The sequence below is a fragment of the Ochotona curzoniae genome, unplaced genomic scaffold, assembly GCF_017591425.1.
Source record: "Ochotona curzoniae isolate NIBS_2020 unplaced genomic scaffold, NIBS_Ocur_1.0 contig_1014, whole genome shotgun sequence".
NCBI classification, from domain to species: Eukaryota; Metazoa; Chordata; class Mammalia; order Lagomorpha; family Ochotonidae; genus Ochotona; species Ochotona curzoniae.
This window is the reverse complement of record NW_024464920.1, coordinates 28,231,913-28,257,278: the sequence shown is the minus strand read 5'-3', so window position 1 is coordinate 28,257,278 and position 25,366 is coordinate 28,231,913. Positions and strand designations below refer to the sequence as shown.

General features: G+C 40.9%; 1 protein-coding gene across 1 annotated transcript in view; it reads left to right on the top strand.

The window, feature by feature from the left end:
- The first annotated feature begins 988 nt into the window (after nucleotides 1–988).
- Nucleotides 989–25,366, top strand: part of MYRFL (myelin regulatory factor like) — a 112,890-nt gene continuing 88,512 nt past the window's right edge. The window contains exon 1 of the mRNA XM_040978215.1: nucleotides 989–1,034. Coding sequence (XP_040834149.1) covers nucleotides 989–1,034 — 46 coding nt within the window. The remainder of the gene's footprint in view (nucleotides 1,035–25,366) is intronic.

The window sequence follows — 25,366 nt, the reverse complement described above, 5'->3', positions numbered from 1 at the left end:
ATAGAGAAAAGGGATATTTATATCTTAAGAGAGAAAATGCAAAAATGTCAAGACAATAATAATTAGTAAGTTTAAGTGAGGAATAAATGAGTACTTCATGATAGTGTTTCAATTTTTCTGTCGTTTCATAATTTTTATCAAAGCACAAATTGAGAGAAGAACAAAGCAAAGGGCTAATAGAGTAGTTTAATTTCCTAATTATATTCTTCTTAGGCTATTACTGTGTAAATTATAGCAGAACAGTAAAAACAAACTATTTCACAATGAACCATATATTCAGCTGTAAGAATTACTAAATTTGTAATGCAGTTTTTATTGCTTGTGTGAGAGACTTCTCATATATTATGGTTTACACTTTTAACAAAAAATCTGGAGGAAGTAAACCCATAGTGTATTGAGGAATCTAAGTTTGTGCTGTAAATTTGGAAATCTTTATCAAATCCTAGCTATGCATTCTCACAAGCCTTTTACAATAATCTGCTATTTTTGGTATTTATAAAAGTCATTATATTGATTTGCCCCTTTTTTGATTAGGGAAAAAAAAAACTTATCTTGGTAGTAGTTAACTGGATCTGATTGATAAAGACAGAGATAGAAATTGATGGGTGTAAAAGAACACATAGGAGATAAGACTATGTATTTATTGCCCATTTATGTAATTACATGTGTCACCAAGGACAAAGGTCCTTAAAACAAAGGCAGAAGGCAGAGTGGGTGCTGCTCCCAGCCTGAAGCTAGATGGATTCGCTGCTACTTCCCCCTTCTCCAGTTGTCCCAACGCCACGCATATCCTTCTCATTCGAGAGTCACCTTTGAGAACTCGGCCAACTTCCTGGCACAAGCAGATGGCTGAAGACATGCTGCACTCCAATAAAAAGAAAACAAAACGTTTTCAGGATCACTCCTAGGCTCTGGATCCGGAGGGTGGCACTTCCGGGAGTCTGAGGACCCTGTCTTAAAAGGGAACAGTTACCAGGATCCCAGCACCATGGACGTGGTAGGCGAGCACGAGGCTCTGCAGCAGTTCTTTGAAGGTAAGAAGCCAGTTTCCAGCTTGAGGTTGCTGCCTTCGAGAAATGTCTGCTGGCATTGACGCTTCCATTGTTCTGGGGTTCATTGAAACTTTGCCTTTAGTGGAATGTTATCATACTTAGATTAACTCTCCTGACATAGGAAGTGGCGTTTACTTAGTGCCTAGTTAGCAAAAATCAATGATAGGGGCAATTATTTTTCTTCTTTTGATACAGGGTTTCCATCAATGCAGCCTGGTTGAAAGCAACAGGGGTTCAGCGTAGGGTAGAGTACTTTTAATAGTTTGTAGAAAAAGTGGAATTGAAAAATACGGGTTTTTGGTGTAAAAAAAAAATTGAAATCTGTGCATACAAAAGGTCTTTAAAAAGTGCATGGATAACGTGTCTTATAAAAAAGTCTGAATTCTGAAAAGAATTTCAGAAGACTTTTGCACCGAAATAATTTTTAATACTATTTCCCCCTGAACTCTCTGAGGTTATCTTGAATTTGTTTCTAGTATCTGCCCCTGCTCTATGCTAGATTTTATTATACCTCTGCACATCTTAAAAATTATAGATTTTCCTTATCTCTAAAGTTATTGCTTATAGCATAAGAAAAATGTAAAATTTTAATTGAAATATTTTTCTCTCAACATAATTGAATATAAAACAGCAAAAGAACACTTTTCCTCCCTGTCCTGCTCCCGTTTTTCCATTTTCTTAGCATTTTAGAAATGTGTAACTGAGTAATGGTCTGATTCTTCAGTAGAATAATTTTTTTTCCTAAGGGAGAGGCATCCCATGGGACATGGTCACACGGGTCTTCTTCCTTCTAAAAAGCTAAAATGGGATCTCCTGTGTAACTGTATTACTAATCTGGTGGTAGGACTGTTGAAAAGCAAAGACTTGTCTTCTTGGGACACCTTTAGGTGTCCACACCAGTGTGGTTTGGTCTTTATCAGTTAGCCATGATCAGACTGCCCTGGGAAGGAGAATGTGCCCATTGCTTTTACATTCTTCAAGGTATTTCCAAGGAGGCATATGAAAGAACCAAAGGGATTCCTGCTTAGTCACAGAAGCTATACAGAAGTGGTAGGAGGAACCCGAGAAAGTGCTTTTGCATTTCTTGTGCTCAGCAAAGAAGGCTGTTTAAAGGTTGAGTGGAGTTGATCAAACACCTTGCTGAATGCAGAACAAGAACTAGACAGACTTGAGATTCTTGGATCACTCTTAGAAGGAATCAGCATGATGTGGTAGTTTTGGGAGTTTGGATATTGCCAGAAGGGGCAGAAAAGAAAAGAAAATCAAGGTATTTACCATGTTATCTCAATCCTACTATCTAACTCATTGAATGTTCCATCTCTGACAGTTGGCCACATGGCACTGTCCACCTGGGTTAAGATTGGCACATGATAGGCGCATCCATCTTGCTTGATTGCTACCACCTGACTTTATATCCTGCAGAACTTTTATTTGAGCAGTAGGCAGCAAGCTTCACAACATAATTGTATCAGTTTTTAATTTTTTTTTTAGGGAAAGCACCACATTTTTTTTTTCTTTTTGAGAGGCAGAGAGAGACGGGGAAAAAAGAGTTAGAAATAGCGATAGAGGTAGAGAGCTAGAGTGCGCCCATACATACTGTGCTCCCCAGATGCCCACAACAACTGGGACTCGACCAGGAGAAGTCAGGAAGTTGAAATTCAATCCCAGTGTCTCATGAAGGTGGCATAAATCCAATTACTTGAGCCACCACTGCTTTCCAGGGTCTGTGTCATCAGGAAACTGGAATTGGGAGTCAGAGCCAGGACTCAAGTTCAGACTTTATTGTGAGATAAGCTGTCCTAACCAGTGCTTTAACTTTTGTGCCCAGCTTCTGTCCCCTCTTCAATTTACTTCAGTGAGTACAGGATATCTACTTCATTTTCTTCCAGAGCTGGAGAAGACCTGAAAAAAGAGAATGTGGTTTACTTTCTGACTTCTAGAAGAACTCGTAGATCTATCAGATCCTTACACTGTCATTGTTTGTGTTATTTTTAAAGCTCCCTGTGGATGTAGTTTCTACAAATCCTGGATGTGGCTTGTTGCAATATCTCATTGTTGTTAAATATGATAATTGTTATTATTAATAGTATTCCTACGCTCCTTAGTCCAAAACCAAACTCTCTGCTGGTTTAAAGTTCATTTGAAGAGAAGAGGCAATTCTTCTCAGAAAGACTATAATATGGTCAGTGTTGTTCCTGACTTTACCTTTGAGTAAATACCTGAAAAGACGGTAGATTTTACAAATAAGAAACAGGCATGAGTGTAGGTGGCTCCTGTCCCATGAAAATCAGACAGTATTATCAATTTTTTAAACTCTATGTTCTGTTCAGCCAGTACTGAGCACCAACTCTATATCAAGTCCAACAAAAACTGCCTTTAAATGCAGGTTGTAGGATTTTGAAGCCTCTCTCTTAGATGTTAATGATTTTCTTTCTCTAGAATTTCTTCAGATTTACCTAAGAATTAGGACAGCAGAAGTAGACACAGTGCTCTAACAAGGAAGGCCAGTCATTGCAGGCCATGCTCCTGTCAATATGTCACTGTGTCACTGTTTCTGTTGAAAACTTTCCATAGAAGAAATCCAAGGTTGGGCCTGGCATGATAGCGTTGTGATTAAAGTCCTCACCTTGCACGTGCCGGGATCCCATATAGGTGCTGGTTCTAATCTCGACAGCCCTGCTTCCCATCCACCTCCCTGCTTGTGGCCTGGGAAAGCAGTCAAAGACGGCCCAAAGGTGCTCCAGGGATCGCAGCAACCTCTTAAAGCCCAGGTGATCTCTGAACTGTTTGATATCAGAAGAAACACATGTTTTGATTTATCACACCTAAAGAATTGCCAGAAACTAAATTTATGATCATAGCAGATGAGTTTTTTTAACTATGGTTTTTCATCATAATGGAATTTTTGTAGCTTTTCAAAATAATGATAAGAAAACTTTTTATGATATTAAAGAGGAAAGCTACAAATTGGAATATATAGCACAACTGAATGGAGTTTTCTGCAGCAAAGTTTATTAAAGCCAATTTTTAAAAAACAATGAAAAGTTATAGTAGATATACACAAGGGGGCTTAAAAACATTCCTGGATGGAGTGGCATTTGTTGTAGTGATCAGACAGCTTCGTGGGGTACCTGTATCCCATGTCAGAGTGCTTGTGTTTGAGTTCTGGCTCCATTTCTAACTCCAGCTGCCTGCTAGCACACATCCTGGGGGATAGCACGTGATAGTTCCAGTTGCTGGGTCCCTGCCACCAACATGAAATGGATTTCAGTCTGGTCAAATAGAGGTGAATCAGTGGGTGGAAGATTTTTCTGCTTGTCACATTTTTTTAAAAGCTCTTAGGAAATAGAAGATAAATTAGTTACAATGTAAAAAGTTATAAAAGCCATATATAATTTTTCATAATGCAAACTATTTGTAGACCCTGAATACATACGTGCATATACAAATACATAGGAAAATACATGCATGAGTACATGTTATGCATTAAAAGTAATTACTTATGAGTGATCAGATTATGAGGGCTGTATGTTTAAATGTATGTTTAAACAAAGTTGGCTTGATTCAGCAAAATCTCTCCTTTTTAAGAGCCATGTGTAATGAAAGGCTGTAAAAGTCTTTGACATAGATGAAAGGATTATTAGATGTCTTCCTTAGTAAACTGTGTGTGAACCACATCATTCTGGCTTTTAGATTCTCTGGAATTTGTACCTTCTTTTGTATTAGAGCTATTTTAAAGATCCTGTGAATTGTAGATGAGTGATATCAATGCCCATGCTTTGTATCTACAGATATGTAAATAAATTATGTCCTCAGGGCATCAATAGTTCTCATTAAAGTTATTATATTTTTATTAGTTAATTCATTTCATGATTTTATTTTACATGGGGAGAAATATTATGAATAAATTTATGGTAAATATATCTGATATATTCCATCATTATATATAAGTATCATCTGAAATATTATTTATATACAATTAATAACATGTTTTATATGTACATGATTTATGTATATTTTATTTATATGCATATAAATAAAATCATGGAATGAATTGTATATATTATATCATTTGAATTCTCCTTTGAATTCATATAACTTCCTGGTTCTTTCATTAATGATATAGTTAAGTAAAATCTGTGATGTATGTTCATATAATGTCTATATGAAAATGAAATTTGTGCTTTAAAAAACCTACATTTGTTGACATTTGAGAAGTTTTAGGTTAACTGCGAAGCTTTCGATGTCAGCTCATTCAAACCAAATTGACAGCAACACTGATATTGAGCTTTGACTGTGTGCCAAGCCCTGTGCTAGTCACGTTACATTAGGATGTCACTTAACCCTTCCAAGGACTCTCTGGATTAAAATGAACAAAAAAGTACAGTAAATCCCAAACCTGAATTTATTTTTATTTCTGGTAGCTAAAATGTTAGAGTCAATATTTGTCTCCCTGAAGAACTTTGGATGTTTTTCTCAGACTACCTTGATATCAGGTTCATCATTGGTTTCTAAGCTTGTTAGAGCAGTTTATTAAGTCATTTGAAAAGAATATTGTCCATTCACTTTACTGTCTGAGGAGGAAATTTTCTGAATGGGTGAGAAATGATTTACTCATTCCCTTTGTAGTGTCCTAAAGCAAATGTTCCCTGGCTGCTCATGAATGCAGATGAGGTTCCTGCCCATACTGAGTAGAGTAGATGCAGGTGAGGACCCAGGAGGGAAACAGACAGATGGAAGCTCCTTCCCTTGGTGGGGAGGCTGTGGAGGCAGCTGTAGTACCAGACGCTGTGGACAGGTTGAGATATGAGGGAAAACAAAGTAATCCCCTCAGGAAGATGCTGCCATGCAAGCTTCCAGCATTCCCTGCCTGTCTGCATCAGATTCAAATTCCTTAGGTAGTGATTGTTAAAGCAGGGTTGTCAAGAAGGCAAAGCCATCTGCTGTCCACAAGCACTCCAGGAATGCTCTGGGGGTTCCTCGGGCTCAGGAACATGGGCTAAAAGCTGAAGACTCCTTGGCAGAACAGCAGTCCCTGAAGGAACCAACCAGACCAGATGAATCTAGAAAGATATCAAGGAAACTGAAGCAGGATTATTGAGTACAAGAGAGGTGGAACTCAGAATAACGCCCTGTGGTGTCAGAGTGTAGTAGATACGCAGCAATATTGATAGGAAGAAAGAAGATACAGCAGATGAGAGATCTCTAGCTATCTCTCTGAATTTCAAAAATAAACAAGCAGTCATTAAATTTTAACTAGATTTGGGACAACTTTCTCAACAGCAAAAAGGTCCAAAAAAAACAGTGGTGATTGTGATAAAGTATTACCAGTTGGTAGAAATCCTGAGTTCCATGATTAGCAGACTAAAATGATGACTTTTCTGAGAGGTCCTAGTGTATCATGAATGTCTCCCCGAGATACAAAACCGACCTTGGCTGATGCTGCTGAGTTCTAGAGAGGGATGAGCCACTGTGAACTGCTGAGCTGCCCACTGCTAGGGCTGGTTCACTTTGGAATCACTGCTTTCTCTCTTTCTCAAACCCTAATACACTTGTGCCCTCTGCTTTCTGATCCAATCAAATGAGGTGGTCCAGAGGAAGCAAATGGTAAACCACATAGGCCAGCTCTGTAGAACCTTGTATTTGAAGCACTTTTATAACACCCTGAAGCAGCTTTGATCACATGAGTGGGGAAGGTTACTTCCTCCAAGGATAGGTTTGGTTTCATGGTCAATTTGTTGACATGGATTATGTGAAATGATTCCACAGAAGCAAGAACTTGGTCTTTTGTGTGGCAGCCCCTTTATCAGGGAAGCTTAGACCATCCTGGAGACAGGATAAAAGCTTACCAAATGGGCTTGGCATGGTGTCCTAGTGGCTAAAGTCCTCACCTTGAACGTGCCAGGATCCCATATGGGCACCAGTTCTAATCCCAGTAGCCCCATTTACCATCCAGCTCCCTGCTTGTGGCCTGGGAAAGCAGTTGAGGACGGCCCAAAGCCTTGGGACTCTGCACCTGTGTGGGAGACCTGGGAGAAATTCCCGGCTCCTGGTTTCAGATTGGCGCAGCATGAGCCGTTGCTGTCACTTGGGGAGCAAATTATCAGATGGAAGATCTTTGTCTCTCCTCCTCTCTGTAAATCTGACTTTACAATAAAAATAAAATAAATCTTTAAAACCTTATCAAAGACAAGAAGCACCAGCCAAATTGTGCCAGCAGTTTAGAATTGTTGAGCATTTCTATCTAATGTCATCAGAGGTTAGGAACGTTGCTGCCAGACCAGCAGTGTAGCCTAGTGGCTAAAGTCCTTGCCTTGCATATGCTGGGATCCCATATGGGCACCAGCTCAGAAGTTCCTGGCTCAGCTCCAGCTCTTGGGACCACTCAGTGAATGAGTTAGTGGATGGAATATCTTTGTCTGTGCTTCTCTCTATAAATTTGACTTTCCAGTAAAAATAAGAATGCTGTTGGGAAGCACCATGGTTGGTACAGAGAGACAAATGATTGTTAGCCATTAATTTCTTACTGATACATAATTATCATCTTCCCAATTCCCATCCAAGTGACTCTTTCAAGGATCTTTATTCTTCTGTGAGAAATGCTAGCCTGATAGAAATGAAGCAACTCATTTTCAGGGTCATCAAATAGTAAGTGATTGCAAGTGATTACACATGGTTACATCATTTATTTCTTCCTGTGTTTAGTCAGCCAATCCAAAAATATTCCCATGTCGTTCATGAGCCAGGGTCTGTGCTGATGGCTAGGGACTCAGTAGTGAATGAGCAGGGCCCTCCTAGCCAAATGAAGAAAACAATAAGGAGATAAATTTAGAAGATGATATAAACATCATTAATTATAAAGAAAATAAAGGCTGGCGATGGTGTATAAAGTGGCTGATGACAGGAGGAGTGTGTTCCTTGAGCTAAGGCAACCAGGAAAGACTTTAGAAAAGGTGACATTGGAATTGAGACCTAGACAATGACCAGTGCCAGGTCATAGGTCATGTGGGAGCTAGAGGTTGGAAGGAGCCAGCTGAGAGCTAGGGGAGAGAAGAAGGCATTTACCTTCTCAGAGAACATGTTGATTTCCTAGGATTACTGCAATAAATTACCACACATTGGGAGGCTTAAAACAACAGACATGTATTCTCCCACAGTTCTGGAAGCCAGAAGTCTGAATTCAAGCTGTTGGAAAGGCTGTATTCACTCAGCAGGCCCTAGAGGAAGATGCGTTTCATGCCCATCCTAGCTTCTAGTGGCAGCTGGCCATCATTGGTGTTACTGCAAACCATACTGGTATCTGTTTCTGTCTCTATAACACCTTGTTCTCCATGGCTGTCATCTTCCCCTTCTACTAACGATGCCTGTGTTTGGGCTTAGGGCATATCCTAACTCAGGATGATCTCATCTTAAGATACTTAACTGCTGAGACTTTTCACAAGTGAGATCCCGCTCACAGGTTCAGGGTGAGCATCTCTCTTGAGGGGGCCACTTTTCAGCTCACTACAAAGAGTGAAAAAGTAGCTGTTTTAAGGAGATGATAAAATTGTCAGTTGAGGTTGGGCCTGGGCTTTGTCATTAGTTACTTTGAGTTTGCGTGATGTTCTCAGCAGCATTCAGCTGCTTAGGTGCAGTCCAAGAATGGGTAAAGAATTTGGTTTCACTTCAGTTGAAGTTTTCCCAGGTGAATTCCACAGGAGAAAAGATAAGAGAGATACAAGCCTTGATGAAGATTGTCACAAGGACCACTTATGTGAGCTGAGGAAGAAAGGAAGTGTTGAGACAAAGGGCTTGAGGAACTATGGGAAAGTGGGAAGAAAATTATTGGATGGGAGTTCCCAGCTGGTGTGAGAGTTATTAGAATAGTGTCAATGAGTGGTCAGAGAAGAGATGCTTGAAACCGAGACATCAGCATGCCATGTGGCTAATGGCGATGCCTTGGTCTAGGGAAGGATGAGGAGAGATGCCTGAGATGAGGCAGACAAGACATTCAGAAGTGAGGAGCAAAAGACTCCGAGAGACTGAGATATCTCTGGGTAGGTGTTGAAGCAACAGCAGTTATGCAAGCGTACTGTTGGAAAGACCAAGTGAACAAGCTGTGGTCAAGTTCTGTGACAAAGGAACAGAGCAGGAAGCTGGTTGGTGCTCCTGCCAGCAGTAACCTAATTGTTGGACACATGTTCCAAGTGAAGTGAGGTGGAGAGAGAGGAAGGAAATCAATGGAGAGCAAGGACACATCTTTCACTTTCAGACCCCAGAAGCATGTGGATGAGAAAACATAATTTAACTTTCTTATTATTGCTCATTGGGGAAGATTCTGTGTTTATACTGTTAAACATGTATTGTGATTAGCATTCCACTGCTCCACTCAGATCTTCCTAAAATAGAATTGTCGGAACATAGAATTTGTTTTTAAAGATTTATTTATTTTTTTATTACAAAGTCGGATATACAGAGAGGCGGAGAAACAGAGAGGAAGATCTTCTGTCCAGTGATTCACTCCCCAAGTGACCGCAACGGCTGGTGCTGTGCCGATCCAAAGCCGGGAACCAGGAACTTTTTCTGGGTATCCCACACAGGTGCAGGAACCTAAGGCTTTGGGCCGTCCTCGAACTGCTTTCCCAGGCCATAAGCAGGGAGCTGGTTGGGAAGTGGAGCTGCCGGGATTAGAACTGGTGCCCATATGGGGTCCTGGCATGTTAAAGGCAAGGACTTTAGCCGCTAGGCCATGCCACTGGGCCCAGAACATGTAATTTTTATTTAAGGTATTTTTGATAAATAATGTCAAAAGCCCTGCCAGGAAGTTGTTCCTTTTGACTTTTGATAAGTTGCCTTCTGTCCAGAGTCCTTGAGCTGAGATGAGGTTTAGGGGGTCACTTGGCATTCTTTGAAACTGGGTAAGAAGAAGTGTTAATGTGCACTCAGACCTATGGGTAAAGATACTCTAGATTCCTTCAGATGCTCAGCAAAGTCCAGGACCCAGGACGGGTTAAGGACCAGTGAGTGCTGTGGCCCCCGAATAGTGATACTTCCCTCTCCTGCTCCTCCCAGAGGAGCTGGCACCTGGAGCAGCCTATGGTGGGAAGGGGGGTGTGCCAGGGGGTCACATTTCAGCAATCAAAGAGTTGAGAAATTTACAGATTCTACTCAAAATGTTGTTCAGGTTTGTGAAAGCAGTGATTTGACAGTATGATTAGAAGTGTTTGCTATAGAGGTTAAGCTGCTGCGTAGACACCTTGTATCCCATGTCAGAGAGCCTGGATTCTACCACTCATGGAGGGGATTCAGATTGGATTCCTGGCTCCTGATTTCAGGTGGAGGGGATTTGGAGAGTGAGCTAGTGGTGAATACCACCTTTTTTTTTTTTAGCGTGAGATGATGATTTTAAGAATGCAGTGAGGAAGAAATTGTTTCCTCTGTGTTCTTATCCGTAACAGTATTGTGAAGACATTTAGACCAAACCAATGTTGTAATAAAAAACGAAAGTATTTTTGAGCATCTGTTCTTTCTGTTACCTGCAGGAACAGGAAAGCAGGTGGCTTCTTCTCGGAGAAGCTCACCTGACCAGGAATAGAAATCATTCCTTTTTCCCTGGGCTCCCTCCTATCCCTTGGGGTTGCTCAGCGTTCCTTGCCAGAGGCCCTTGGCAGAGACGCTTCCAGGGCTCAACCCAATCTAATAAGAAAAACTCCTTGCAGGGAATCAACATTTATTCCTTAGTCCTCACATGCTGCTAGGAATGGTTAATATTAATGAATGTTTTCACAGTTGACATCCAAGTCCATATAAGGAAAAACAGAAGGTACTAGAAATTCCTACAGGAATTGAAATTCAGGCATTACTTCATTCAACTCTGCCCCCACTCGAAAACATCACTGTTTCCTTCCTTTGCATCAAAGAATTCTGAAAAATACTCATTATCTTCATTGCTCTTTTATTCACTTTCCAACTCATTTTCGTCTGGCTTCTGTTCCCCTTTGGCGAAATGTCTCCTAATTGACCTTGTTTGCTTCTGTAGTTCCACTGCTACTTCTCTGTTCACCCTTTCTGTCTTTGCTTAGGGTCCATCAGCTGTTGTCCTGGCTTCCCCAATCTAACTCTGAAGTTCTTCTGTTTGTGTACCATGAGCTTACCACATGGATTAGCATAACCAATATCTCTTCAGCCAGTTCCAGATCCATATTCACAACTGCTTAAAATACATTTGTACAGGCCTGGGTGTCTCCCAGCTTTCTCAAATCAATCCACTTACACTGATCCCAGTCTTCACTACTTTCTGTGTTCTCTTCACTGTCCCAAATTTCTTGGATTATTTCATTTTGGGATACTGTACCATGAGATTTTAATAAATAAAATTCCTAAAGAACAGAAATTTATTTCTGATAGTTCTGTAGACTGCAAGTTGAAGGTCAAGCCTTCTCTTTGTGTTCTTAGATGGTAAAGGGAAAAGAGCAAGAGCATGATGGCTGAGTACTGTGTGAGGCCTCCTTTTGTTTTTCATTTGGAGGAGAGAGAGAGAGAGAGAGAGAGAGAGATAAAGAGAATGAATGAATGAATGAAAGAATGAAAGAATCTCCCATCCTCTTGTTTCTTCCCAAAATGTCTGCAAAAGCTGGACCTGGAAGAAGATAACTGTGGGAGCCAAGAATTCAGTCTGGATTTCCTATTTAGGTGGCAAGGACTGCACAACATGAACTGTCTTCTACCTGCCCGGAAGCTTGGATCAAGAAGTGGGACTGTGGTTTGGACTTGGGCACTCCAGTTATGGGATATGGATAGGGATGTCTATGGTCTAATCTTTTCTGAAAGACCCTACCTCTTGATATGATCACATTGGCAACTTTTACATTTTGGGGATGACATGTTTAAATCATAGCTCTTTCCAAATTGGAAACCAGAGTATCACTGACTTGTATGGACTATAGTTAGTCGTTTTCCAAATTCTGTTGCTCTGACCTCAGAAATCTTTCAATTGCAAACTGGGATGACTTTGAAAATTCTTCTCTTGCAAGACCCTCCTGGGCTGTCCCCCTTTCCACACTGCTGTTGGCTGATAGAAGTGCAGTACTGAGACATGTCTGTTGTCTCAGCATGCCTGGACCTCAGGCCAATGGTTCCAGTGTAAACTTATCTCCAGGGATATGCCCATGGAAAAACAGCATGGTAGAGAGTTAAGAGCATGCTTGAGGGTCAGATTTCTGATCTTAACCTACTATTTATTGGCTGTGTGTTCTTAGGTAAGCTATTTAAACTCTGTATCTCTGCTCTGCAATGGTGCAACTGGGAAATGTATAATATTGTTTCAGTTGTACAATGATTAAATGAGGCCCAAAATAGTACTTGCATGACTACATGTTTCTCCTTACCACCATCCTCGTTTTGTTATGTCCATAGTCATTCCCATTGAAGGTTTTGTGATTTCCTGAGTATGCTCTGCCTTGTGGTCTTGATGCATCTTGCCTTGGAATGTTGGTTCCTGCTTTTTCATCTGGCAAACTCACCTGGGCCAAGTTAGAAGCATAATTCCCCATGCTTTTCCACCACTTGGGTGAACTCTTTAGACTGGCACTCTTAGCATCAAGGTTGCTTTCTGTGTTTATAAGGCTGTTTCCCCTGACTCAGGGAGCACTTCCAGGTGAGGACTTGACTGTGCCTCATTCATTTGGCAGACTTAGGGTCCTTCTTGTAGTAGCTGCTCAAAAAAGGTTTGGTATATGTGTTTAATAAGTGACATATTTGACCAGCACTTTCTGTGGGAGAGAAAGTACTAAACACAGGAGCTGGGTGTATGCTCCTTTTCTTTGCAGGCATTTCAATATCTGAATCAACTCTGGGAAGGAAGTCACAGCTCCTCATCACTCCTGGCTCCTCTGTTGTGGTGTTTTCCTGTCGTGGGAACTTTGTGCTCTTTAAAAGGAGCTCTTTACTGGCAGTGGGTCACAGAGATGACATGGAACTCAGCAGAAACCTGACAGAGGCATGAACTTTGGATGGAAAGGGTCAGAAATCAAAGTCCATAGAAGCTGAAACTCAAACTGGGTCACCAGCTGAGCTGGGTGCCAAGATCAATACTTGGAAGTCACCAGGAGATCTTAGGAGGTGAAAAGTAGAAACTGCAAACCTTCATGAGAATAGAGGACCAGGCTCTATGAAGCAGTCAAGGTGGAACAGACCTGGGCTGCAATAATGGGACAGGAATGGTTTCATTGCCATATCTTTCTCATCTGAGGCTGCGATTCACAGGTGCCTGGCATCCACTGTGAAGATCAGGTGAACATTATCAGTCATAGTCATTAAGTTGGAGCTCCCAAGTCTAGTGTGCACATCAAGGAGGGCAGAAGAATGAGATGGCTCTGAGTGCAAATCCTATTTCTGTTGCATTCTGCAGGTGTTGCCTTAGCAAATGAGTGTTTTTCTCTGTGACGGTTTCCTCATCTAGCAAATGGAGGTAATATCTCACACAGTAAGAATTAAGTGGAATGAAGTGTTGGACCTGACATATGGCTATCATGTAGTGAAACAGCATAATTGTTTTTAAAAATATGTTTTTATTTATTTGAAAGGCAAAGTTACAGAGAGAGGGTGAGGGAGGTAGGGAAGGAGAGATTGAGAGAGAGGGAGAGAGAGAGAGAGAGAGAGAGATTGAGAGCACTTCCATGTGCTGGTTCACTACCCAAATGGCTGGAACTGGGTAGGTTTGAAGCTGGGAGCCAGGAGCTTCTTCCAGGTCTCCCACATGGGGGCAGAGATCCAAACACTTGCGCCGTCCTCTGCTGCTTTCCTAGGCCGTTAGCAAGAAGTTGGATGGGAAGTGGAGCAGCTGGGACATGAACTGGCACACATATGAGATGCCGGCACTGGAGGTGGTGGCTTTACCAACCACACTATAGAGCAAACCCCAGAAGTATAATTAATATTCTAGAGTTAAGATATCTGTTAGTTTGTATAAAAGATCTCCCTGAGCAGCCTATAATCTCTGAGGATACTACTGCTTGATTTTATGTTAGCTATTGTTCTGGGACCTTTGGCAATATTGATCCATAGTTTGTACAATATAATGAACCAACAAATAGCCAGTTTGTTTATCATTTCACAGTGGAGGAAATAGACCTAAAGAAGTCAGGTACAGTGCCTTGACTAATACAGCTATTGTTTCTCGGGCGTTGGGTTGGCAAAGAAGACTGGCTGGCTGCAGGTTGATTTTCCCAGTCCTACACACAGTGTCTTTTGAGCAGTTTGAGGAAGTTAGTTGCAGAACTCATGGCTCCTATAAAAATAGCAAAATAGCCAGGACACTTTTTCTTTTTGAAAATTTGCATGTACAACTATTCTGGACTGTGAGCAGTTGGCCCTTTATTATCATCTGGCACTTTTGGCAAGGCTCAGCTCTAGCACTATGCGATGAGCTGATGGTTTACAGTGCAGGCAGCTTCAGAAACCCTAATACGAAGTCACTAATCAGCCTGCAAAGAAAAAAGAAACCCAACACTGTTCAGAAGTACTGCTCCATGCATAACAAAAATCTACAGAGGGAATTTAGGCAGCTGGGTTTGCTTAGAAGTGGCATAGAAAATGTGAACTTTTAGCCTTGTCATTTTGTGTAATGTGACTCAGGACAAAATGCCCAGCAAGATGGTGTTCCAGTACTTGGTAGTCTGGTGTTAGCAATGTAAGACACAAGTGCCATGTGCAGCAGAAGGGAGTCATATGTTTAGGAAGAATATTGTGTGACTTGATAGTTGGAATTAGCATCACCCTCATTGAATTAAAACTATTAAGAGCTTTAAATATTAGAGGAGTCAAGAAACACATTTCATTGGACGCTATGATGTGCTAGTCAGTGGTAGACAGCTTTCACTCTTGATTCCTTTCTTCTTAGTTGTGTGACCTTGGATTACTTACTTAGACTTTAGCTTTTACAGCTTCAGGTTTCTCTATGTGCAAAATGATGATAAAATACCTGCCCCAGGGGTCATTGTCATGGCACAGCAAGTTAAGCTGCCACCTGCAAAGCTGGCATCCCATGTGAGCACTGGTTCGAGCTCTGGCTTTCCACTTTGACTCCAGCTCCCTGTTGATGTGTTCAGGAAGCAGCAGAGGATGGTTCAAGTACTTGGGCCCCTGCCACCTATGTGGAAGACCTGGATAAAGTTCCTGGATCTTGGATCAGATCTGATGCATTCCCAGCTGTTATGGCCATTTGAGGAATGAACCACTGGATAGAAGATCTCTTTCTGTCTATCCACCCTCTCTCTGTAACTGCCTTTCAAATAAGTAACTATGTATTTTAAAAATAGATGACAAATAAAAAAATGTACCTACCTCTTACAGTTGTTAGACTTGATGACAGAATGTTGACATAGTGAACTAATCTCTAGTTATTGATTTTTGCAATGGTATTTGCAAGTATGAAGGAACTAAATTGTTTGCTTAATTTATTTTGAAATAGGAATGAGTACAAGCTGTATAGTTTGATCTATACATTTCCTTTTCAAGGAAATACTCTTGTCTCCAGGGAGTTATTACGACTTTTACATGTTCACATTAATTCCAGAGCCTTTATAATCATAAAATCCATTTATAGCCCTGAGTTGCCAAGCAACAAAGGACAAAGTACTGAGTATTTCCGCTTATTGCAAAAGCTTTTTCATGTTGGCCTTGAAATCAACATTTTTCAGAAAAGACAGAACAGGGAAACTCAATTCCATCTTTCCAACATTTGGTTGGTATTCCTTGCTTTGGAGTAAGGTGGAAGCTGAAAGGAATACATTGTTATTATTGTCATCTCTGGAAAAGTTAACACATTTTGTACAAATATTACAGTAAATCTGTAATCAGTTCAAAAGTTGAAAGACTGCAAATCTATTTTTTAAAAGATTTTTTTTTAATTGGAAAGGCAGACATACAGAGAGAAGGAGACATAGAAACAAAGATCTTCCATCCATGACCTAACCTCCCCAAGTGGCTGCAACGGCCCAAGCTGAGCAGATCCAAAGCCAGAAGCCAGGAGATTCTTATGGGTCTCCTACGCAGGTGCAGGGTCCCAAGGTCTTGTGCCATCCTCTGTTGCTTTCCCAGGCCAGAAGCAGGGAGCTGGATGGGAAGTGGAGCACCTGGGACATGAACCTGGCAGACGCAAGGTGAGGATTTAACCACTAGGCTATCACTCTTGGCCCTGTAAAACCATTTTAAAGGCAGAACTTTTCCTCTCATACCTATGTCCTATTATAACCTGTATATATATATATATATATATATATATATATTCTATATAAACATATACTATATATACATACATACATATATGTGATATGTATGTATTTATTGGAAAAGCATTTACAGAGAGAGGAGAGAGAGAGAGAGATCTTCCATCTGCTGGTTCACTCCACAAATGGCTGTAATGGCTTGAGCTGAGCTGATCAAAAGCTGGGAGCCAGGAACTTCTTCCAGGTCTCTCACGTGAGTGCAGAGGCCCAAGGACTTGGACCATCCTCTACTGCTTTCCGCAGCCATAAGCAGGGAGTGGATTGGAAGTGGAGCACCCAGGACATGAACCCGCACTGATATGGGATGCTGGTGCTGCAGGCAGGATTGGCTTGGTAAGCTACTGTGCCTGCCCTGACCAGATCTTTTATCTCTCAGTTATCTTTTATCTGTCAGTTTTGCTAGGGTGGTGAAAAATTCATATGGAAAAATGTTATCTGCTGATCTTACTATCCAATGATTACAAACAGGTCATTCAACCATGATATGCAGAGTTTGGGAAACCTACCTTTTAGGCTGATAATGAAAGGAAATATCTCTACTTCTTTAAAAAGAATCAAACCTTTTATTAAGATTTTTTTAGATTTTAAAAAACCTTTAGTTTTATTGGAAGATTTTAAAGAAAGAAGGAGAGATGACAGAGAGAGCAATCTTCATTCTACCTGCTGGCTCACTCCCTAAATGGCCACATGGCTGGAGCTGGGCAGGTTGGAAGACAGGAGCTTCTTCCAGGCCTCCCACACAGGTGCAGGATCCGAAGGCTTTGCTTCCCCAGGCCACAAGCAGGGAGCTGGATGGGAAGTAGAGCAGCCAGGACAGAATTGCTACCCATGTGGGATGCTATCACTTGCAGATAGAATTAGACAATTGAGCTATTGTGCTGGGCAGTTTCCTAGATTTTTAACAAAATTTTATTAGAGAGAGAGAGAGAGAGAGAAAGATATCTTACATATCCTGGTTTACTTTCCAAATGGCTGCAATGGTCAGGGCTCACCCAGGCCAAATCCATGTGCTCACAGCATCTTCCAGATTTCCCATGTGAGTTCAGAAAACCAAGCACTCGGGCCATCTTCTGCCTTCCCAAGCACATTAGCAGGGAGCTGGATCTGAAGTAGAACAGCTGGGACTCAAACTAGCATTAATGTGGATGCTGGCATTTCAGGTGCTGGATTAACCTACTGTAGTAAAATGCTGTTTTCTGGTTATTCTTTTTAGCTGCATGGGACTCAAACTGACAGAAATCTGCTTCCTTCTTCTGGCAGAGGTAGATTCTGTGTGAATCTGACATATCCTTTAATGGTGGGCAAGAAGTGAGGCTGTGAAACAAAGCACAGGAACTGTCCTCCTAGTTGGTTTTTAGGGAACTGTTAGGAAAAACAGACTTTTACCCACAGCCACTAATTTTTACATTTACTTGTTTTGCTGATTCACTTCCCAAGTGGCTGGGACAGTTGGCACTTGGCCAAGCTAAATCCAGGAACCAGGAACTCATTGTGGTCTCTTACATGGGTAGCAGGGGCCCAAATACTTGAGCCGCTCTCCACTGTTTTCCTGGGCACATTAGCAGGAATCTGGATTAGAAGGGGAGTAGCTAGAACTCAAACCTACACTCTTATGTGAGACACCGGTGTCATTAGGGGGCAGCTTAACCAACTGCATCACAATGCCAGTGCCCATTTTCCTCTTTACTCTTCCATATTCCAAACTCTTTCATTAACCTCTTACATGATTCTAAGAAGGTGCTTTATGCATTGAAAAATAGAGCCTTGAAGAGTTGACAGATCTAATAAGTTGAGAAGTTCCAGGGTTGGTGGCATACCTGTCTTCTAATTCTAAGTCCAATGTTCTTACCATTTAATTTTTAGAAAAAAGTTAAAATATTTATTTTTTTGTTTGCATAAAGGAAGAGAAAAAGAGAGGGACAGGGAAAAGAGAGAGAGAAAGAGGTACAGGGACCTCCCATCCATTGCTTCACTATTGATAAGAGTCAGGGCTGGGCCAGGGCGAAGCTAAAAGCCTGGATCTCAATCCAGATCTCCAGTGTCGGCTTCAGAGACTCAAATACCTAGACTGTCACCTGCTGCCTTGCAGCATGTATGATAGTAAAAGATGGAGTCAAGATGCAGAGCCAGGACTCAAGCCCAAGCACTCTTACATGGGAACTACCGTGTCAAGTGCTCTCCCTCTGTGCTCTTTGCTTCTGCACCCCACCATGCTTTCTCAAAGGAACAAGCCAGTAAAGGCATGTGCTGGCTTATTTCACAATCTCTGTCTAGGTGTCAGAAAAATAACATCTGTAAATATGGTTCATCTTTGGAAAAAAAAAAAAAAACCTCCCCCTTCTATCCTCTTCTTTCTCCTCTGCCCTTAGCCATTATGTAATTTCTCACCAGCTGACCACTGATCCTCAAGAACTCCACTAGTCCTGAACTTTACTGGTCCTCAAGAACTTCACTGGTCCTCAACTCCATTCTGCTGCAGAACAGAGTTAGCAAATTCCTGTCTCTTAAGCCTTCACCTAATCACCTGCTTGGATGAAAGCACTCTTCCTTGAATTCAGCCATTCATTCTTTGTTCTGAGTCTTGTCTTCTTGGAAAAACAGGGCACAGAGAAGCAAACAGAGATGCAGTTTCCTGTGTACCAACGCACGGAAATAGGTTGATGCTTACCACCATAGTCATTTAGTCTGTTAACCATCCTCTGAGCAGTGAATGCTTCTCTTCAGATGAGGAACGAGACCCAGAAAAGTTAGTAGAACTGTTTAACTCAGGATGGCCTGACTTGCAGCTCCCATGTCTCCTGCTTTTTTTATCTTTGGATCATTTGGGGTTCCCCTGCTCCTGGCACATAGCCTTCCTTCCCTTGTGTACTTGTTTTAAATGTTGTTCATGCCAGGTCTTGCCTTTGGCCTCATTCCTTGAAGGGATGCCTATGTATATCCATAGTATTTTTCACTTGACCTTCCAAAGCCTGTAATTGCTGTTTTTGGTGTCTGTTCCTATAAAGAAGAACTATGCCTCATTCATTTTCATGGCCTCAGTGCCTAAGAACTGGCATGGAGCAGCATACAAACAGAGCTGTTCAGTTAATAAGTAAAAATCTAGAGGCTTGGGTTTCTACAGGAATACCTGCATTACCTTTTTTATTTCTCACACCAACAAATGGCTGAAGACTAAGCCCTGACTCAGCACTCACCTAGACTGTTCTGGCTTGGCAGGACAGGGAGGCATTTCTGGAATAGAACAGACATTCCTAAGAGTGCCAGGTGGGCAGTTTTCTTGTTCCATTTTCCTGAACTTGTGCCATGCGACGTAGTCCAGAGGGAAAATGTTTCAATATTCAATACTACATTCCAGGGCAGCCCAACCCACCTGGTGAGGCTGTGGGTGGAGTCTGCTTTTGCTGTATTTCTTTGGGAAAGACTTCCTTTCTTCCTCCTCCTCATGTTCCTTCTCTTTCTCCTCTGCCTTTTCCTGCTTCCTATTCTGCTTAACTTTTGGAAAAACTAGACTTTTTAGTAGGTTAAATTAGAACAATAACCCTTCAGAATCTTGTATATAAAATCAATAAAGTTCCTTTACTGGCTTCTATGTCATTAAATCAAAACAAAAAACTTGACTGGGGTGGGCCTTTGGCCTAGCAATTAAGATACTGCTTGGAGAACCCCATCCCATCATGGAATGGTTGGTCTGAGTTCTGGCTGTGCTCCCAATTCCAGCATCCTGCTATTGGACACCCCCAGAGGCAAAAGTGATGGTTTAAGTAGCTGGGTCTGTCACCTGTGGGAAAGCCAGACGGAGTTTCTGGCTCCTGGCTTCAGTTTGACCCAGCTCTGACATTTATGAACATTTGGAGAATAAACCAGTGGATAGGAGAGTGTTATCTTCTCTTTCTCTCTCTGTCTTTCCACACAAATAAATTCATATTTTAATAAACCACTTCTGTTTTCAACATTTATCTTCTCTGATTAAAGTTATTGATTGTTATACATGATGTTCTATTTCTCTGCTGGTACTTTATTTATTCCTTGTGTATATTAACAAAATTGCACGTTATTAAAGAGAAAGTGAGTGAAGCAGAAAACTTTAATCTTCACCTTACAGGACTGGGAGGAGACTCAGATGTAAGTTTCCAAGAAAAATAGATTCCCAGACACCCAGGAAGATGAAAGAATCTTATTTAACTCATGCTTCAGGTCACTGATGCAAATTGAAAAGTGTGAACTTAAGAAGTTCCTAGTGCAGACACGAACATACTTTTGCCGAAATGGAGGTTGCCTGTTGGCAGTAGATGATAATTTTTCCTTTCTGACTTGGAATCACAACAAAGTTGTGATTATCCATGAAGAAATTACAATACACAAGGGCAGCTTTCCAACAATGCTAAGCCAACCAGCAGTGATTATTTACCCTGAGTGATTGGTAAGTTGTAAAAAAGCAACCAATGACGCATTCCTGTGGAATTGTAATACAATCGATATTGCAGAAACAGATCCACATCTTGAAGTCACATATGGTACATACCATCTGCAAACACACCCAGCCCACCCCTTTTCAGCCAACAGAGGCCCGATCTGTCTAGATGGAGGAGGAGTCTATGAACCCAGGAAGGAGAGACTCTGACCCAGCACTTTTGGTCAGACTATGACTGATGTAAACCAGTTATCATAGTTCCAATTGTCTGCTCCCCCTGCCTTCTCATTGCAATTCAGCCCCTGACAACTTCCACAATCTCAGCCAACATGTTTTGTGTAAGGACAAGTGCATGTATGTGCTGAACTCCTTAATGGTACTGATAATGATTTATCATGCCTGTTAGATCTCTGAAGCAATGTTATTGTTTCTGTTAACTTTCTGTGACTGTTCCCAACCCTCCATTCTTTTCTGCAGAAAACAAGGTTGTTCCAGAGCACACATACTGTATTGAGATAGAGAACCCCTGAACTCCTATGGGGGTATCTGTGTTCGTACAAGCTTGCTAAGGTTTCATTTCAAAAGTTATGACTTCCTAGCCACTGAACTATTTGTAAATCAGTCTCATTTATTTTATTTGCTAAATTCAGTTCAGGATGGGTGTGGGAAATGCTTATATGTGGAGTGCAGAAAGAGAAGACAGGCTTGCATTGCTTCCTTCTAGGCTGCTCATCCAACTCTCACATCTTTCCTATCTCCTGGCATCCCATGACCCTTAAGATAAGGAATTGCCTAGATTCCCAGCAATCAGTCACAAAATTTAGTGGTCTAACCTCCCAAGCAATGATGTGCTGGTAAAGGTTCAATATCTAGTTCTTGGGGCTAAAACAAAGCTGCCTTGATTTGTTGTGCTGGTTTTCCATAGGGTAAATATTCTCAGTGTGGCTGATTTCAAACTATGATGTTATTGAATGTGAAGTTGGGAAGAGTTGAGCAGAGGCTTGTGCAGAGTGACTCCAGCACACACTGCTGCACATACTTCCACATTCTTGATCATGTGTCTATATGTGTGTCTGCACCAGCCAGAGTCTCAGGACATTCTCTCTCCCAGCCTCTGTTGCTACTGCCTCTTCTGCCCCCAGAGGCTTCCATACATCCTTTTGTTCCTTTTGAGTCATGTATGTGACTCATTGTATCATGTGTGTTGTCACATGTGTACCATCTGCACTGTCGAATCATATTAGTATCCTGTTTTTATACCGGTTTTTTCTTTACTTCTATGAATTCCCTGAGTGCAGCATCTGATGGTGATAACCAAGGGTTACCCTTTGTCTTTTCATGACCTGGAATTTGCATTGAGCATTTTTATGCATTATCGTAGTTTTCACAAATTGCTGAGGTAGTTGTTTTTACTAGCTGCTTCTTATAGGTGAGGAAACTGAAATACTGAGAGGCTAAATAATTTTGCCCAAAGTTACATGGATGAGAAGTATATCAACTAGGATTTTAGCCCAGACATGACTGTAGCACCAGGATCCTTAACTACTATTTTGCAAACTACATATTCAACAAAGGATTAATATCCAGAATATACCAGCAGCTCAAAATACTCAAAATAACAACAGCAACAACCCCAAACCAATGTAGTTCAGAGGTGGTCAAAGGACTTCAATAGACAGCTCTCAAAAGAAGAAATGCAAATAGTCAGCAAATATATGAAAAAATTCTCTATATCACTAACCAGTAAGGAAATGTAAATCAAAACCACAATGAGGTATTGCTTTTCCTTTGTCAGAATGGCTATTATCCAAAAGACAGAGGGTAATACATGCTGGCATGGTTGTTGTTGGGAATGTAAATTAGTGCAGCCCTTGTGGAAAACAGTTTGGCCATTTTATTTATTTATTTATTTATTTAGTATGACCATTTATTACGAAGCTAGAGATGGACTTGCCATATGATCTAACTATCCAATTGCTGGATATATACCCAGAAGGCATGAATAGTTATCAGTAGTTACCTTTACTTATAGCAGCTCTATTTATAAGAGCTAGAAGATAGAATTAACCAAGGTGTCTGTTGTGAGTTGAATGGATAAAAATGTGTATATACATTTATATATAGCATATAATATATATACAAATATTACTCAGCTTTAAAACATAAATTATATCGTTTATATCACAATAGTTGCAACTGCAGCACTTCATGTTCAATGAATTAAGCCAAACACAGAAAGACAAATACCTCATGTTTCTCCTTACATAGGAGAACAATTGTTTAAAATTTATTTATTTTATTGTTCCATGATACAGTTCTATAGGCTCCGTGATTTCCCTTATCCTATCCCTGATTTACCCCATGTCGTACTGTAGTCTGATCCTTCACAATCAGTAAGAAGTCCATCATTCTGCTATTTAAATGTGTCCTGACATTGTAGGCATGGAAAACAACAGAGAGTCCAGCATCCTATTGTCAAGATACGTTCATCAGTTTCATCGAGAGTCCATCTTTGACCTGGAAATAGAGATGCACACTGCATTGTATCTTCACATCTGCATGTAGTAGTCTCTACTACACAGTTACTATACATAAAGCAAATCAATAACAGAAAAAAAATAGAAAATTTACAACAACATGCTACTGAATGACAAATGTGTCACTGAAGAAACGAAAAGGAAAATCAAAGACATGCTTCAAGGAAATGATGCTATTATGTGATCTATGAGCCAGTGAGGAAATTAATAAGAGAAACGAAAACTTTTTTGAATGAATGAAAATAAAAATGTCAAAACTCCTCAGAGATAGCAAAAACAATATTGAAAGGGCTATTGGCATTATATTTTGCATGAAGGTTGCCTTATATCAGAGAGAACATATGGTATTTGTCTTTTTGGGAGTGATTTGTTTCATTAAGGATAATGGTCTCTGGTTGTGGAACTATTTTGTTACAAATGGTAAAATATCATTCTTTTTAATGACTGAGTAGTGTTCCATGGACTAGATGTACCACAGTTTCTTTACCCACTTCTCTTTGGACAGGCATCTGAGTTGTTTCCATCTCTTTATTATTGCAGATTGTGCTGCTGTAAATATAGGAGTACAGATGCCTTTCTCATATGCAGATTTCATTTCCTTTGGATATATTCCTGGAAGTGGGATAGCAGGGTCACAGAGCAGGTCAATTTTCAGTTCTCTTAGCACCCTCCATACTGACTTCCAGAGTTGTACTGGTCTACACTCCTACTAACAGTGAAGGAGGATACCTTTCTTCCCACATCCATGCCAGCAGGTGTTGTTAGTAGAGTTCTGAATGTAGGCCAGACTCTGGAGTTAGGTGGAACCGCAGTATGGTTTGCATTTGCATTTCCCTGAGAATTTTTTTTCATCTGTCTATTAGCCATTTGAATTTGTTCTTTTGAAAAGTGTCTGTTCATTTCCTTTGCCTATGTCTTCACAGGGATGTTTGCTTTGCTATTGCTGAGTTTCTGAAGCTCTTTGTAAATCCTGGACATTAGTTCCCTATCAGTTGTGCGGTGTGCAAAAAACTTCTCCCATTCCGTTGGTTCCTTCTTCACTTTGTTGATTGTTTCCTTTGCTGCATAGAAGCTTTTTAGTTTGATGTAGTCCCATTTGTTTATTTTGGCTTTGACCGCCTGTGCTTTTGGTGATTTTTCTAAGAAGTCTTTCCCAATTCCTTTTCTTGGCCAGTGCTTCCTATGTTTTTTCCTTTAATTGTGTGATGGTTTTTGGGTGTAGATTTAGGTCCTTGATCCATTTACAGCTGGTTTTTATATAAGGCGACAGGCGAGGGTCTTCATTCTTACTTTTGCAGGCTGCTATCCAATTGTCCCAGCAGCATTTAAGAGACCAGACTTTTCCCCTCAATTATTTTCAGTTCTATCATTGAAGATTAGTTGGTTGTATATGTTTGAGCTCCCTTCTGGGATTTCTATTCCATTCCATTGATCATCTTCTCTGTTTCTGCAGCAGTACATGGGGTTCATGATGGGTGCTGCTCCCAGTCTCCGCCATGTTCATCTTTGCCTCCAGGCTACAGCCAGACAGTTGACACATTTCCACAGGAGTCCTGCTGTTAACTATTGAGTTCATTTCTACATGCTCTTCTCAGTTCCTAAAATGTTTACCATTTCTTTTCCCTAGGAAAACCTTACTTATCCTTAGAAAGGTCTCATGTTAACTGCAGGCAACTCAGGGCTTACTCCAGAAGAGCCCCCACAATCTCCAAGGTCTCCAAGCACACATTCTTCAGATCTGATGCCTTGCACTGACTTAGTGAGTTTCGTTTCTTTCTTTTTTTTTTTAAAGACTATTTATTTATTAATTTGAAAGATAGAATGACAGGGAGTTATATATACACACAGAAAGGGATGGAGATAGATAAGGAAGAGGGAGAGGGAGACAGGAAGGAAGGAAGAAAGGAAGAAAAAAGGAAGGACAAAAGAGACATCTATCTGCTGCTTCACTTTCCAGACACCGAGGGCTGGACTATGTTAAAGCCTGGTACCAAGAACTCCGTTTATATCTCTCTCACATAGGTGGTAGATGCCAAAGCATTTGGATCATCCTGTGCTATTGTCACAGATGCATTGGCAGGAAAATGGATTAGAAACGAG